General features: G+C 40.4%; 1 protein-coding gene across 5 annotated transcripts in view; it reads right to left on the bottom strand.

The window, feature by feature from the left end:
* The window catches only part of TNRC6A (trinucleotide repeat containing 6A), a 94,015-nt gene that overhangs the window by 25,888 nt on the left and 50,117 nt on the right, over positions 1-18,010 (bottom strand). For 4 of the 5 annotated variants that reach the window (XM_008568453.1, XM_008568455.1, XM_008568456.1 and 1 more), the window contains exons 5-8: positions 17,055-17,483; positions 3,799-6,390; positions 1,934-2,110; positions 849-1,024 (exon numbers count right to left, since the gene is read on the bottom strand). In XM_008568453.1, the coding sequence (XP_008566675.1) occupies positions 849-1,024; positions 1,934-2,110; positions 3,799-6,390; positions 17,055-17,483 (3,374 nt within the window). The remainder of the gene's footprint in view (positions 1-848; positions 1,025-1,933; positions 2,111-3,798; positions 6,391-17,054; positions 17,484-18,010) is intronic. The other variant, XM_008568457.1, reaches the window with a different exon arrangement.

Genomic DNA, 18,010 nt, shown 5'->3' with positions numbered 1-18,010 from the left:
GATTAAAAGGGAGGGACCTTGGCAATCCAGCTCCCACTGCATCTTTGACTTCTAAGGTCCCTCAAAAGGTAATCGTTCTTAAATAAGGTGGGGAGGACATATTAGAATCACTTGGGGGGACTGGGCACATATTTGGAAAACAGTCCCCAGGAGAATGAGACACCAGACCCCAATACCAGCTCTAAATCAGTGATTCCCAAAAGTGGCTCTGCATCAGAGACACTTGGGGAGCTTGCTTAGGACAAGAAACTTGGTCCAATTTCTAAAACTTCAGTAGACCTGGGGTACAGGAAGCTGTATTTTTAACAAATGCCACATGATTCTGATGTATAACCAGGTTTGGGAATACGATTTGACTGTATATACAAGCAAAATCAAGCATGGCCCATTCCTAGGGATTTTTGTCACAGGACCCTTTGGGATGGGGAAGGACAAAGATGGCAGATGAGTAAGGAGGATGGTGACTCTAAGTAAAGGGGGTTGGGGCTCCAGGTGAGGAGGTGGGATGGGAGATGAACTGGCAGTGGGATGGAAAGAGTCAACATGGAGATTTGCCCTTCTCTTCATCCTCACCACTGCAGACGCCACCCTGGGGCGAGGGGCTGTCCCAGGCAGCACTGGTGGAGGGGGAGGAGGAGAGAAATCCCAAGCTGTAGCAGTGGGGAGAAAGGAAGTTCCTGTGGTCTCACGTTCTTCTAGGTGGCTGCCCATACGAGAGGCTATAACTAAGTTGGGGACTGCCTGGACTGTACTGATTGCCATAAATGGGCAGGCAGAAGATTAATTTTCTGTGGGTAAACTACCTTTGGAATTTAAAGTTTCAAGGGCTTTGCCCTTGAAATGTTTACCTTCGATGACATTTTCTTTGTATATGGTGGCCAATTTAAGGATGAGTTAAGCTCTTGAGATGAATTACTATTCCACATTCCAATCTCTACATCCTCCTCCTCTTCCCAGCCAGTGGGGCGATTTCCAGGCAACGGCATGTCATCACCACACCAGCCATCTTGCATAGATTTTGGCCCTGATTGTGGATTTATGATACAAAGAGAAACATACTTTAAATAAAACAATTCTTTCTGGAGGCAAGCATACATTAAAAAGCAGGGAAGGAGACCTAAAGAAACAAAACACACTTTGATTTCCCTTCCCAAATGTGCATAGTAGGAATACATGTTTTATAGTGAGTTAAAAGTTCCACTAGAAAAGAATTTATTTTTATTAAAAAAAATCAGTGAAATGTCTCCCATGCCTTTACAAATAAGACAGTTCCTAAACACAGACAATGGTAGCACTCTTGTTCATACCCACTTAACAATTTGAATAAATGAGGCACAGGACAAAGAAGATGGATGGAATTTGAAATAATCAATTTTGATATATATTTTCCAGAAGAGCAGCCAAAGAGCATTGGAAGTCATAAACAGAAAGCACTGTATCTCCACACACAGCCTTTGGGATTCCTGTGGAGCATCCTATACACAACCTACGGGTTAGTGACAGTGTTAGTCTGAATCGCAGGGTCCTTTCTGAACTATGCTAATATCCTGTATAATATTTTTCAGGGAATCATCTGACAGTCCGGACATGTGTTGCCATGTTATGCTATTCAGTCTCTCAGGTTTGATGGCATGAAAGTTGCTAGACTATTTCCAGATAATCTGATTTAGTAAAATATAATTTAGATTTGGTGAAGTATATGCAAATCATTAATAGCTGCAGTTCTAAGAATAATGAGAAAAAAGGAAAATTCAGAAAGATAAAAGAGCAAACCATGCTAAAAATTCATTGTCAAATACTGAATATCATGTAGTATGTCAAATTATATGGATACATTACCAATAACATAGAGACATTATCTAATTATTTAATTATGGTCAGTGAGTAATCACCACTGCTACAAAACAGCTACCAGGGATAATCAATAACTTACCAGATTTGCTTAACGCTTGTGGACCAACAGAGCTGGAGCCCCACGTGGATGTGTTGGAAGCCGCAGCAATGGGTTCCCCCCAGCTGGGACCACTGTCTATGGGTTTACCCCATGCTGAAGTACCATTATCCACAGTTGTGGCTGGAGTAGAAGGCTCCCCCCAGGGCTCACCCCAGCCTTTAGAAAGTGTGGGAAAAGAAGTCATCAGCATAGATGGTAAGGAGGTGCAGAGGAATAAGGGACAATAAAGAACACTTAGGGAACCAAGAACGAAGAACTTCAGGTTTATGTACTGAATGGTGGTGCTGTGACAGGCAAAAAAGATGGCATCTGTTTTAAGTAAAGAAGACAAACCATTGCCTATTAATATAATTTAACTACATGCTGTGAGTATTTTTTCAATTGATTCTTTCAAAATTGCCCTCTGGGGCTAGAACAGATTCTTTTGAATAACCTTAATTATGGCAAATCATCCTCTTTGAGAATGAATTTAATTCCTGGATAAGTCAAGTCATTCTGAACCAAATCTAGTGAGTTGAAGCAGGTGAGGAAGCTGGATAACAGTGTGTATATAAAATTTTTAGCAAAAGTGTAACCTTTCCACATCACTGTACTGGAGAAACAATTAATTAGAAGAGACTAACAATGGGTAGGCATCCTACTTTTACACATGCTGGGTAATGCTTATAAAAAATCTGAAGTATCAGGTTGAGGCTGTCCAAAGCAAAGACAAACAGCCAGCCATAAACATATCTTGTTTGGGCCGGCCCGTGGCTCACTCGGGAGAGTGCGGTGCTGATAACACCAAGGCCCTGGGTTCGGATCCCACATAGGGATGAACACCAAGGCCCTGGGTTCGGATCCCACATAGGGATGAACACCAAGGCCCTGGGTTCGGATCCCACATAGGGATGAACACCAAGGCCCTGGGTTCGGATCCCACATAGGGATGGCCGGCTGGCTCACTGGCTGAGTGTGGTGCTGACAACACCAAGCCAAGGGTTAAGATCCCCTTACCGGACATCTTTAAAAAAAAAAAAAAACATATCTTGTTTAAAAGAACCAAAACAAACAGGCTTCTTCTTAGATATATACCTGTTTCTTCTAAGAATTAAATCTAACTTAATACAATAAAAAAAATTAGGTGTTGAAAAGTTAGTGCAGGAAAACACTCCTACTTCTATGTCCAATGAGACTATTATTCAATAAAACCTCAATTAACAAAGGCAATACATGCCAATCACACTTAACGAAAATGTGTCAAGATACTTTGCAGAGACAGAAATTAGTTCACTATGAGAGAGGGAAATGGGAATACCACAGAGAGGTATTGTCAAATGTTTTACACACACACACACACACACACACACACACACACACATGCTGTATCTAAGTGGAATTGGATTTATCTGTCGCCTATATAAAAAATCCCTTCCAAGGCCAAATATAGTGTCTAATGTTTAGAGAGTACTGTACTTAGATACTTGTTTTATCTCTGGGGATATTTTAGTGAAATAATAAAACCAAAAAGTTAAGGCCTGACTTGGAACAACTGAGAGCTAAGTGTAAGCATTCCCACTTGACCCCACTTTTCCAATTCTGCCTTCTGCCGCATTCCTAATAGAGAATGGTACATGCATGGTCACAAATAATACCACTCTGATGGTAAACGCTGCCCTTGCAGACATTGCCCCTATAATCTTCCTTAGGCTTCTTGTGGATTAGAGTAAAAAAGGCCTTTGTACGCACATCCAAATACATTGTTAAACAAATCTCATAAAGACAGTAAGTTGAAACAAGGCTTGCTTTCAGAACGTTGTGAAGTATTTCGTCATACCATTAGACTCCGCGAAGTAAGAACTTACCAGAGCCACTGCCTGCCTCCTTGTTTGAGATGGCACTTGCAGATGGGAGCAGATGATGCACCTGTGCCTGCTGGTCGGAACGGCTGCTGCCATTTGGGATGTTTTTGTTCCACATGTTCACATTTTTGTAGTTGTATTTGCTTGGATCTCCCCAAGCTGAAGTTCCATCATCAATCTCCATTTTGCGACGTATAGATTCTGGGGATGGTTCCTCCCAGCCTGTGGGTTCTTCTTCCTTTGTTGGGGCTGGTATAGGTCCCCCCAGCCAGCCTGTACCAGGAGGTTTGCCTGTAACTGGTGGGATTCCCCAAGATCCAACAATGTCTTGTTGCTTATTCCAGTCTGGAGAACTGACTGGCTTTGACGAAGAATCTCCCCAACCTACAGACTGATTAGACTTTGGAGGGTCTCCCCATCCCTGGGAAGGATTAGGTTTAGAAGATTCATCCCATCCTGATGAATTATTTGGATTTATGTTATTTCCCCAAGTAAAAGAACTAGTTTTACCAAGTTCGTTCCAACCAGAAACAGATCTGTCACTGTCACTACCTCCTGAGCTGGATTTCTTATTGGCTTCACCCCAATGGTTACTCCGTGAAGTTTCTCCCCAGTTATCACTGGCAGAAGCAGACCAGCCTGGGTTTGATTTTTGCCCGTCACCCCATCCCTGTTTGCTCTTTTGCGAATCATTCCATGCCGACTTCTCTTCTTTGCAACTCCCCCACTGATTGCTCTTGATCATTCCTGTAGCAGCAGAATCATCTTCCCACCCCCCCTGGCAGTTTGAGCCTTTGGAATCTCCCCACCTCAGAGTAGGTTTGGGATCACCCCACCCCGATACAGATGAGGTATCATTACTGTTAGGGCTAGTCTTATCTATACATGCCCCTGAGTTAAAAGTCTGTGTTGCAGAGCTTCCCCAGGCCTCTGTCCCATTGTCAGTCTTTCTCTCCCCTCTAGGTGATGTTTCTGTATCCCAGGCAGTATTCTGCTTAATAGGAGTCTGTCCCCAACCAGAGTTAGATAGGACACGTGGATCTAAGTCAGTTCTGTTTACAATGCTTTGGAGTAACGTGTGCTGATCAATTTTTCTTCTGTCTCTACTCTGACCTTCCCCAGTTCCTTTTTCCTCAAGGCGTCCAGTGCTTTCTGTACTACCATCACTCTCCACTGTACCACCTCCTGTTTTGGCCCACACACTGTTTTGCTCATTTGTCTGAGATGTGGCAGAACCCTGATCCTCTTCCTCAGTAGATTTCCATCCATTTGTAAACTTCTTACCATTGCCATTTGCACTGTCATTGGAATGCTGATTGCTAGGCAGTTTGTTCCACTCAATGCTGGGTAGATTAGTGCCAGTGTTTTGTGCAGGGGCTCCCCATCCTCTTCGACTTCCTCCAGAATTCGCACCATTTCCACTTCCCCATGATGTACTCTGGGAATTTGATACCCCAGACTCCCACACACCTCCTCCTTTGTTTGTATTAACTTGAAAGTTAGTGCCCAAAGGCCCATTTACACCAGGCTGCATTAGAGTTGCATTCACAGTGTCACCATTAGCTTGGCCATTAGGGCCTGAACATTTGTCTCCAGAGTAATTAGAACCATAGGCACCCCATGTAGTACCGTAAGAGCCTCCGCTTTTTGACTCTCCATTGCTAAGATGAGAAAGGGAGGTGCCATTCATAACTGATGGAGCCTGTATCTGAGGATGATTCATTGTGCTCACACACCAGGCCCCTGAATTACTACTAGGCAGTTCGTTATTCTGTATTGAACCAGAGTTTGGTAAACTAGAGGTCATAAAGTTAGTAGTGTTATTTGGTCCAGTCATTTCAGTGGTAATATTCTGAGGTTGACCACTGAATGAAACCTTCTGTGTACCACTTACTTCAGATTCACAAGTTTCCTGAAGGCTTCCCCAGGTACCATGGGTAGAAGAACCACTTGCTTTAGAGTTAATACTCTGATTGTTAGGCATCTGGCCTATGGTACTGCACTGAATATTGATGCCAGAACTACCACTCCCTACAGGCCCTTTTAGGGCGAGTCCATTGTTCTCTAATACTGGCCAGGCACCATGGTTGCTAGCTGAATTCAAAGTGCTTGGATTTAACCCTCCATTTGATGAAGAACTTACAGTGCCCCAAGCATTCATTCTATTGTTGCTACTTTCTGACTTGCTTTCAGGAGCATCCGCAGAGACCTGACATGTGCTTATTATGGCTCCATGGGAAAAAGCCCATGGCCCAGTACTACTTCCATGGCCCACATTATTGCTGCTACTACCAACCACAAACTTGTTTTGGGAACCAAGTCCAGTGCTACTCCGAAGGCCATCTTTTTCACCACCTGTGCTCCCTGAAGCCATGATAGTGATGTTTTTCTCTGATTCAGAACTGGAGGCAGAATCAGCATCCATACATTCTGAAGCCAACTCTGGATCACTGCCAGGGACTGAGGGCCATGCTTCTTTTTCAGACAAATCGTTTACAATAGCATTCTTACAGTTTGTGCTAGAGTCAGTCGTAGAAGATGCAGGTCCCCGATGGGAATTTTCATAATGGGACCCTGAAGTATTGTGGTTTATATCTAGAATAAAGGAGAACAACTATTTATAAAGTGTTAGCCATTTTCAAAATGACAATAATCTAAGAAAAACAGTGAATATATTATAAATATATGTGGCTCCTCAACTCTATCAGCTCTAACAGCATATGACACTTGGCAGTATGGTTACAAGGGCACTGGTTTTCTTCCAGCCATCAACTTTCCATATCCAGTCATTCCACACAGGCAGGGAATTCTGCTGCTTTGTTCACGGAGGTTATCCTAAGACTCTAGAGCAGTGCCTGGAACATAACAGCCCCTCAATAAATATTTGCTGAATGAAAAAGTTAACATATCAGCAAGTAAAAGAATTTTGGAATCAGAAGGCAACTGGGTGATAGTGACGTATTAGGATAATGGGACAACCCAGTTCAAGAGCTTGACTTGGGAGAGAAGGGGCTTGGTTGTAGTGGGTAAGGATAAGTAAATAGCCCAAACTTGATGAAAAGTATCAGGAATCTGTTTGCATCCTGTTTCCTAGAACAGCTTTTCCACAACTGTTTTGGGTATTATAACAAGTTTATAAGAATTCCAAAGCCTTTTCCATTCTATTTCCATTTCATTAGTGTTCATGTTCAACCTGAAATATGGCACGCAAGTAAGAATACTTTTAGTTCAACTCCCCTTAGTATTTTTATTTACCTTCACAGCCATGTTTATTAAAAGAAACAACAGAAACATAATGGTTAATTGATGTTAAAAATCACAAAATTACGATAAAAAAAAATCAACTGCTTACATTGACGGCCACTGATGACCAGTCATATAATCCTACAATCTTAGACTTGCTATATATTATTATCTAGTTATTTCAACACAGACAGGGAGGGCAGTTTTAGGGCTTCTGCTAGTTCCCCAGATTCTTCACTGTCATTCGATTTAAGGATCTGATAGACATTCCCCAGAGATATTAACATGCATAACATGTTTGCATTTAGACTATCTTGGGAGCAGGGGTGGGGTGGGGTGGGGAGGTGCTTATACTGTAGTTCTCTACTAGAGTAGGAATCAGAATCACATGCAGTACTTTCAAATACACATGCTCAAGTCATGGCCCAGACCTAATGAACCAACCTCCAGGGGCTGTATGCCTAGGAAACAAATGTAAGTCACTATCAGGGTTTATTTGCTAATATGGAAAATCAGATTCAACTTGCATCACTTTCTTTCAAAGCACAATTGTTAAGAATCAAAGGTTTATGAGCTGGAAAGAATGGCAGCAAGAGGGACTAGAGAGAGACCAGACATGTATATACAATTCACCAAATATGTAAAGTTCCACAAGTGGCTCTGATTTCTGTTCCTTGTTTAAGAATCATTTCTTTAAACTGGCAAATAAAGTTTGTCCTCTCTCAGTGCCCAAGAGGAGGATTTCTCATGAAATAAAGGATATCACAAAGTCAGTCTCACTGGATAAAAACAAATCAACACAACAGCACCATCGGCAACGTCAACTAATGTTAGGCATTCAGCCACATGTTTCATGAGCTTTATACATGTTTTTATCACTAAGTCTTTGGAACAACCCTGGAACACAGGTATTACCTTCACTTTGCAGATGAGGAAATCAAGGTTCAGAGGTTAACTTGTAGAAAATCAAGTGAAAAGGAAGGATTCATCACGATCCTTGATAAAGCAACATGGCTGGGACTCTCGAGACACCTAAATTCAAGTCTAGACTCAATGTAGTAACAGTATGACTAAATCTGAAAAATGAGGAAACAGTTCTCCTTAACCTGGTTGTTTTGTTAACCGTACTTTCATATGTAAAGCATTTAGCTCAGTGCTGGCTGCAAATAAGTGCTCCATAAGAGGCGGTTTTATGTAGAGATTAAAAGTACAGACTCTAGAGCCAGACTGCTTAAGGTTTAAGAGACACTCTACCATTTACTAGCTAAGTGACCACAGGAAAGATCCTCAATCTTTGTGACTTAGGTTCCTCATCAATAATGTAGGAACAATATTACCAATCTCACACAATTGCTGTGAAGATTAAATGATTAGTAATTTTTTTGGCACTGGCTCGTACACGGATCTGAATAAATGATTAATAATTAAAAGTGCTTTGAACCATATCTAGTCCAGATAAGGTGTTAATAAAGGAGGGCCACTATCACCATTAATGCATGCTAATGATTATCGTTATTGTTCAGTGCTATCTACAAAGCACAAGTTTTTCTCTCCACCATGTCGCCACCATGAAGAACAAAATGAGTAATCATGTAACCACCTACTTAAAAATCTCTACCTATCTCAAACAGAATGTTAACTACTAGATGTACATACCCACAGACACCTCCTACCAAAAGGGGAAAAGTTTTGCTTCTTTGCTAATTTTCTTCATCTCAGTACGTTTCCTCAAACCTAAGATTTACTCTTTGTTTTTGTTTTTGGGGGATTGGGGGGGACACGCAGCTGGCCAGTACAGGGATCTGAACCCCTATGATTTATTCTTTACTCTTCCCTGTGCATAGCAAATCCAAAACATCACCAAGTCCCAAATCCATACACTTTTACCCAAATCTAAAACAGTCCCAGGCCGATCTGTGGCTCACTTGGGAGAGTGTGGTGCTGATAACACCAAGGCCACGGGTTCGGATCCGTATATAGGGATGGCCGGTTAGCTGACTTCAGAGAGCATGGTGCTGACAACACCAAGTCAAGGGTTAACATCCCCTTACCAGTCATCTTTAAAAAAAAATAAAAGCAGTCCAGCCATCATCATCATCATCTTCCTTTCCTGGACTAATGCAAAAGTATTTCGGCTGCCATTATTTGCTTGTGTGTGCACACACCTCTGTGTGTGTGTGTGTGTGTGTGTTTCCACTTCTATAAGTCAGGAGTAAGAACATAAGATTGGGCATCTAACCAAAACCACCCAAGTTGAAAATAAAGGAATGGACCCAGAATTTAACAGCAAAACACCAGAAGCAGTCCCATAATGACAGGAAAAAAACAGGAATAATTGTCATCAACATCGCTATTCAACCCAAGTACTAACCGATGAAATACGAACAAAAACTGAGGTAAAGATAATGGAAGAGAGACAAAAAAAGACCAACATGTAAAAAATAACAGTTTTCCTATATACCAGCAACAGTAAATGAGAAAATGTGATGGAAAAAAGATTTGAATCATCAACAGCCACAAAACATCTTGGAATAAAGCTAACAAAAATACTTAAAGTCCTATATGATTAAATTTTACTGCAGGCCACAGAAGACGACCTGATTAAGTATAGAAACTTGTTCTTAGATAGAAAAATGTAGCAATGCTCTAAGTTTAACTCAATTATTAAAAAATTGTTGTCTGGGGCCGGCCCGGTGGCGCACTGGATAAGTGCGCCGCTTGGGAAGCGCGGTGGCGCTCCCGCCCGAGGGTTCGGATCCCACATACAGACCGGTTCCCGCTCACTGGCTGAGCGAGGCGCGGGAGCAACCCCGAGGGTTGCGATCCCGTTGCCGGTCCCCGGTCTGGTACGGGGGCAACACTGAGGGTTGCAATCCGTTGCCGGACATGGAAAAAGACAAAAGACAAAAAAAAAAAAAAAAATTGTTGTCTGAAATACAATTAGAAGTGATTTTAAAATTCATGTAGAATAAATGGGAGAAACCCCTCCCCCCCCAAAATCTCAAGAAACAGTTTAGAAGGTAGAGAATCTACATTATCATGCGACAGTTAAACAGCATTGTACTGCCAGAGTATATAAGTACTTCAATTGAAAATAAAAAGTAACCCAGAAACAGATCCAAGTATATGTCCAAGATAATACATCAAAGGTAGTCATTTTAAACCAGTGGGGGAAGGGCTACCCGGTTAGCTCGGTTGGTTAGAGAGAGGTGTTATAACACCAAGGTCAAGGGTTCGAATCCCCATACCAGCCAGCCACCCACCAAAAAAAAAAAAAAAATCAGTGGGGAGAAAGAAATATTCGATACTTGAAAAATATTTTTTAATTGAGACAACATATCAAAAATTATTTCAATGATTAAAGTGTTAATAGTAAAAGATGAAACCATAAAGTTATCAGTGAATAAGAATTTTTATACATAAAAGCAAAGAAAGAAACCATTTTAAAAAATGACAGATTTGACTACATATTAAAAGAAAATACATAATGTCAGAATACATAAAAAGCCAAGTTGGCAGAAGGCCAGTATGGGAATCTGAACCCCTGCCCTTGGTGTTACAACACCTCACTCTAACCAAATGAGCTAATCCAGCCAACCCTCTGTCACCTTTAATGTTAGTGGGAAATGTTCTCAGATTCTGGTCATGACCTAGTTTGGAGGTGGTGGTGGTCTAAGTTTGTCTTTTGCTATATCTTCCTATGTATTTTAGGAAAATGCAGAGAGGTACCATCAGTAATTATTAGCCAAAATTATATTTTCAATTTGGAGCCTACTTGATACTTTCAATAAAGCCTAAATTAAAGACTATTTCAAAACCTGGGTTATCAAGGGTGAGTCAAAAAGCATTTGTGGTTATGAAAAACGTTATAGTTTAGAAAGAAAGACTAAAAAAGCGCTGAAGGGGGTAGCAGACGCTATTCTAACTGAAGGAGTGGAAAGAACAAAGCTCCTCAGTAATCATAACTAAAATGCTTCAGAGTAGAGACTATCTCAGAATTGGAAAAAATCAAATAATGTATTTCCCTTACAGACAAGGAAGCTAAAACCCACTGTTCTAAATGATCTGGAGGAAAATGGACAGGAACATCATTAAGCAGATTATCACTAAGCTTTCCCAAGAAATAGTGAGAAAAAGTACGACTTAAAATCCCTGTGCTAGTGGGAGAAAATGGGGCAGTTGAGTTCTGAGTGTAAAGCAAAATGCAGATTTTTATACACTACAATGCCGTAGGCAAATTAAGATTTGGAAGATTGCACATTACTTAGAAACATGTGAATCCAAAATATCATCAGCATCCTACTCTCATGCAAAATTAGTATAGGAGAATTGGGGGCAGTTCTAGTACTACACCTCAAGAAGAATTTAATAGTGAATCTATTCAAAAAGATCAAAGAGGTTACAGGGGGGTAGAGGAAAGACTAATGATAATTCAAGGAATTTATAAAGAAACAGCATAATTTATTCAAGAAGAATTTAGATTCATGGAAATTTATTTTTCTTATGAAATATACAGCATGTCACAAACGGAACCGTTAAATATTTGCTTCTGCCTTAAAGACTTTCAATCTCACCAGAAGGGGAAGAGCTTCAGAAATAAATGATAGTTAGGTTTTATGGTGTTTCCAAGGAGTATGAATGAGATGGTACCACTGGGAATATGAGAGAACCTTAGATGCACAATTTCAAATAGCTCTTAGGAAAGAAAGTTCAAAATGTCTCTTTCAGTTATTCCAGCCTTTGGTCCACGGGTCAGCAGACTTTTTTGGTAAAGCTCCAGTGAATAAATGTTTTAGGCTCTGTGGCCATATGGTGTGTGGCAACTACTCACCTCTACCAGTGCAGCTTGAAAGCAGCCACAGAGAATGTGTAAATGAATGGGTGTGGCTGTCTTCCAATAAAACAGGACTGAGATAGGTTGCAAACCAACCTCTGTCCAAGATTAAAGGTGACAAAAGCAATACTACACCCAAATGCAAAGCGTGGTTTGAGAGACAGGGTGAGGCTGGGTGGGTGGAGACAGCAATAGAAGACATTCTTTGGGAGGCGCACTAGACCAGATGGTGAGCCCCTCAACCAGGTGAGACAGAAAAACTGCAAGGTATTTTGGAGTTAAAATCAGCAGGGCATGGTAAACCCGTGCCCTGTGAGACATGAGGAGAGGCAAGCACCAAGCATGAATTCAAGGTTTCTTGATAGGTAACTGATGAATAGAGGTACCAACCTGTTGAGCAAGGAATCCAGAAGGAAGAAGTGGAGGCGATATAATGAGTTCAAGTTTGAACATGTTGAGTTTGAGGGGCCCAACATCAGCTGAAGACATCCAGGAGACACAAACCTAAAACTTGAGATGTGAAACAAAGCCATGGTAGGGAGTAAAGTCTGAAAGACAGTCAGAGAAAAACTATGCAAAACACAGAGAGGTATGCAAAAAACAAGGGGTATATGGCGACACAGAGGCCAAGACATGAAAGAGCATTAAGAAAGAGTAAGTGATCAACAGTAAAAGATGTAGATATCTATAAAGATAAAAATGGAAAAGTCTTTTTTTTTTTTTTAAACCACAATTGGAAAAAAAAAAAGTCTGGATTTGACACTCAGAAGATCAGTGGCTTATTAAGACCTATTTTAGTCAAGTGAGCAGGAGTCAGATTATGGAGGACTGATGGAATGCATTAGAAATTTCAAGGATAGACTATTTCCTTCAAGAACTCTGAAAGAAAAGGGGAGGAGAGAAATTCTGTAATAACCTCAACAGTATGGGGGTTCCAAGGAATTTTTTCTCAAGAATAGTAAAGACTTGCGTATGTCTACAGACCGAGAAGATGCAAGTTGAGAGCAAGAAGAAGTTACAAGACAGCAAAGATGTACACTGCATTGAAAAGACCAATCAATGCAAGAGCACAAGTGGGTTGACAGTATTCCATTATACCTCAAATGTCCCTGAGCTTCAAAAAAAAAAAAAGAAAGAAAGAAAAATATTTCAAATATAGGAAAGGCTATAGAAAGTAATATAAAAAATACCCATGTATCCCCACATTTAAGAAATATATTACTAATATAGCAGAAAAAAATCTCCTGTGCCTCCCTTCTCTGATTACATCTTCCTTCCTTCCCTAGTAAGTAACCCAGAAGTAATCACTCATGTAAATCTTTATATTTTGCTGTATTTGAATTCATCCCTTCACAATATATGTTGTTTTGCATGCTTTATAGTTTATATAAATGATATCATATTGTTAAAAAACAAACAAAAAAAAGAGTACTTCAAAAAGTTCATGGAAAGATTCATATCTTTTAACTCTATTTTTCCATGAACTTTTCGAAGTACCCTTGACATTCTTGGGACAGCCAGAGGAAATGTGAACATGAACTGTTAGAAGACATTGTTGAACTGTTAATCTTTTTTTGCTTGGGGATGATAATGGTATTGTGCTTGTATAGAAGACTATCCTTATTCTTAGGATAATTACCTAATTAAAGGTGACATCATAATGTTTGCAACTTACTCTCAACTGGTTCCACTGTAATGAACATTTATGTGCACATATATGTACATACTCGTATGAAAAAGACAGAAAGGCATGTGTGAAGTCAAGATGGACAATGTCAACAACTGTTGGATTTGGGTGGAGGGTATATGAACGTTCACTGTCCTGGTCTTAACTTTTCTGTATAGATAAGTCAGTTGGATAATCAAAAGTGGGATAGAATATTCAGCCCACAGGTACAATATTGCTGCCAGCCCTACTGACCATATTAGTCCTCCCAAATCTTTCACTACACGGCGTTATTTGGGCAGCAGCAGGGCCTGATCCCTTAGGGCTCTAAGAAATCAACTTCGAAAAAGACATCTAAAGTCTCAGTTAAAATCATCAATAAGCACAGCCACAAACTGGCAGCTCAGGGACTCAGCCTGCAGAATTGTCTTGTTTGACAAGCACGGGGTTCTAAAAAATAAAATAAAATAAAAATGAGAAGGTAAAGGTACTTAGAAAGGGTACAAAATCAACGCATTTACCACAGTTCTTATCACTGCTTTCCATCATTTACTTCACTTACCTGCTGGCCCCTGAAGGCATTTAATTTGTGGCTTCTGATTTATAAAATACCTAATCTCTTCTAGTTACTATACCTGCTTTCTGACGGAATAAATGAGAAATGTAGCACTTCCTCTTATTAGCATAAAAACTATAGGTGAATTTCTAATGTATCACATTCATTAATTTAAATGCCAAATCTACTCCATTAACTATCTCTGTTCAAAAAAACCAAATACGAATAGACAAAAATAAAAAGTTAGGATTATATTCCCATAATTCTGAACTATATGTAGTTCACAACACATAATTTTTGTTTTTCTGGGCTACTGCCCATGCTGTTTATACTGTCTACTACACTGTTTTTCGCTGACCACTAGGATATCCTCTAATCTGTAGAATGAAGATGATACTATCTAATATGTAAAATGAGAATTAAATGAGTTAATAAAGTGTGTCATGGTAAGCACCCCATAAGGGTTAGTCACTATATCATTAATAACTCATTAATATATGTTAATAACTCTTTTGGAGCCAGGACAGATCTAACTCCTAAGAAGCCTTCTCTGATTCACTGACTCCCTATGGTCTATTTTGTGGCTAAAAAGTTTCTATTACCATCCCTAGTAGCACCTACAAAGATATTTTAATGTAAGTATCTGAAATATGCTGCTAAGTAGGGATTCACAAATGTTTCCAAGAAGACAAAAGTATAAATCTGGTTCTCCTTTGTAATGTTTTGGTTTCATCATCTGCATTCTCTAGTTGCTTGCGGATTTAATTCCAGGCCTCAGTCAGATTGCTGCGCCCTCTGACTTCCGTCTTAACCTCCTCTTTAGTGCATCCACCCTTGTAAAGTTCTTTTAGAAACAGGCAGGGTATGTTTCCTTCTCAGCCTTTTTTGAAGACTTCTTCCCATGCCTACATCTTAGGCCTTCTTCTCATCTGAATGCACACGTGTGTAACACTCTTGGGTTTTTTGACCCATACCCATTTTTCAGAAACAAGATTCTTATACTCCTGTTGTTTCCATTGCAAAAACAACTTTGTTCTATCTACCATTTCCCAAACTGAAAAAAGCATATTTAAAATATTTTCTAAATATAACCCACCTCACTCTGTTTTGTTAATTATCATTCCACCTTGTTTAGGTCACAATAGGTATTCATGCATTTGTTGTATAAATAACCTTTCCCAAGATTTTAACTGCAATTTTTATTATGCTGATGATCAATACATCTGCTTCCAACCTGACTTCCCCGATAAAATTCAAATCACTAATATCCCACTACTTGGCATTGAATGTAACATGTCTAAACCAAACTCCTCTGCTTAAAAAGTGTAGGTCCTTCCATGAAAGTTAAGGGGAAGATAATTTATTTGGCACCTAAATATTAGGTGCTAAACTATTTGCTTTAACATGTCATATAATTCAGTCCTCAAAACAATCTTATAGGGTTGTGTACTACTGTCCACACTTTACAAATCAGGAAAGAGGATCAGATGAGTTGCTATCTGGCCAAGCTCACAGAGGCAGTAAGTGGCTAAGGGAGTAGGGATTAAGTATAAACTCAGGATGATAACTTACATTTGTATCTTTTCCAATAATAATAATGTGCTATTCTAAGTACCTATGCTAGAAAACTCACATTTGTGTCCTCTTCCTCCTTACCTATCACATCCAGTATGTTGCCAAAGCACAGCACTGTGGTTACAAGCATAGCTTTGGAGTCAGACAGATCTTGATGTGAGTCCAGGATCTGCTACTTATTAGCTGTGAAATACCATAATATATTATAATGTACAAAGTAGTTCTTGGTATAAATAAGAGAGCATGTAGAGGAAGAAACGGAATAACCCTACCTGGGACAGTTACGAAAGGCTGTTCGGACAAGGCTCAGACACATGGAGCAATTAAATAACTTGCCCAAGGGTCGGCCCGGTGGCGCACTGGAGAGTGCGCCGCTTGGAAGCGCAGTGGCGCTCTCGCCGAGGGTTCGGATCCCATGTGGAGACCGGTTCCCGCTCACTGGCTGAGCGTGGTGCGGAGGCAACACGGAGGGTTGTGATCCTGTTGCCGGTCCCCGGTACGGGCGCGACACCAAGGGTTGCGATCCCGTTACCGGTCAGTAAAAAAAAGAAAAAAAAAAAAAAAAAAAAAGGAAATAACTTGCCCAAGGTCACACTTGCTCAGATATGATGGAACTGGAACTTAAAAACAAGGTCCGTTTGTCCCTAGAGACATCATTCTTTATCAGTATATTATAATCCCTACATAAGTGTTTTCATGTACTAGGTGATGTTCTAGCACCTAATTATCTGGCTCGTGGTAAAGCTTTAAAACAGCTGGATAAATGAACAGATGGACATACTAAGCATCCAAACCTATGAGAACATGTTAAAACAGAGTGGGCTTTCAGAAAACTTGTCATCACACACTAGACTTATTCTCTGCCTCATAATCACTACTGAGCAGACAAAAGCCAAACAACTGGGCGCACTGGCTCCATAGGGATACAATTTTCATGAGTGGCTGTTTTTTTTATGGCATATGGTAACTGAGTGGCCTTGGGCAAGGTATTTAATGTCTTGGTGCCTCAGCTCCTCTACAGAATAGTGGAGGTAACAACAACTACATCTCACAGAGGTGGTCAGGATTAAATGCAATAATATCTATAACTGCTTAGCATATGACCGGGGGTGGAAAAGTGCTCAATTTCAGCTAAAAGCTCCTTTATTAAAGTGGGCAGAACCTGAAGGGAGAGTAAGTGATTATAAAATAATAATTTTTAAGGTAGGATGGGCAGGCACCTTAAAGGAAATATTTTAAGATTCATAACTCCCTGTACAGAGAATTCTCATATTCATAAAATACTGATGAATACCAACACATCACCAAAAAGCTATGAATTCATAAACTTGCTACACTACTAATGATGATAAAGTTTTAGTCTCGTAAGAAATGCCTTCTCTCACCTGACTGGTTTTTGCTGTTCTGCACCTCTCCGTTATTTTGTGGCTGCTGATTTGTTAAAGCACTGCTTTCTGACTGGCTGTTTAATACTTTAACAGCAGATCCCAGGTTTGCTGCTATGACAGGAAAATGCTGACCCCTCTTTAGAAGCTGTTTATGTTCCTGGTGGCGAAATCGTGGAGGTACTTCACGAGGATACCGAGGCAAGGCCTGTGGCTGCTGTGGTGGCTGTGGTGGCTGCTGCTGCTGCGGCTGCTGCTGCGGCTGCTGTGGTGGCTGCTGCTGCTGCGGCTGCGGCTGTTGTGGCTGCTGCTGCTGATTGTTGGCTGTAGCTCGCTTGGCATTATTATTAGTGCTGGTTGCTGTGGAAGTGCCGTTATTAGAGTTGGCAGGCTGAGGCTGGCTTACACTGGGCTTTATCTGTTCTGGCACTAATCCCAACAGAAGAAAAGGGGTGGAAAAGATTAGCCAGTAAAGTGTACCTCCATAGTAAGCCATCTAAATTCAAAGGCACTAAGAAAAATAATCCCAATGGAACAGAAGCTTTAAGTGTGCAGGGATATCCTCATTCACAGGCTTAAGTTTTCTTAGGAAACATCATTGCCAAGACACAAATTTGCTTCTGCTAACTACCTATCTGATAAAGGTGTGGAGACCCTTGGCTTTCCTTTGCCAGAATGACAACTCGTGGTCACCATCTCTTCTCCCACATTACTTTCTGAGCAAAGAACACGTGCACGTTACCTAACCATGGAGCTCTCAATGACTAAAAGAACAAATGTGGTAAGTCAATTTTGGTAGTCCTAAAAGAATTCCCAATTTCCTGGTAACTGTTCTTATTCTGCTTCAGTTTTAATATGTCTGGTTGCTATTTTTCATCTTTGGAAGACAACGTAAGAACAAGGGGATAGAAAACAATCTGACAGCTTCCTTACAAAAAGTCCAAGTTAACACTGTT

The sequence above is a fragment of the Galeopterus variegatus genome, unplaced genomic scaffold (genome assembly GCF_000696425.1).
Source record: "Galeopterus variegatus unplaced genomic scaffold, G_variegatus-3.0.2 Scaffold411, whole genome shotgun sequence".
Lineage (NCBI taxonomy): Eukaryota > Metazoa > Chordata > Mammalia > Dermoptera > Cynocephalidae > Galeopterus > Galeopterus variegatus.
The sequence above is the reverse complement of the archived record's forward strand: the minus strand, read 5'-3'. Positions and strand labels throughout refer to the sequence as shown.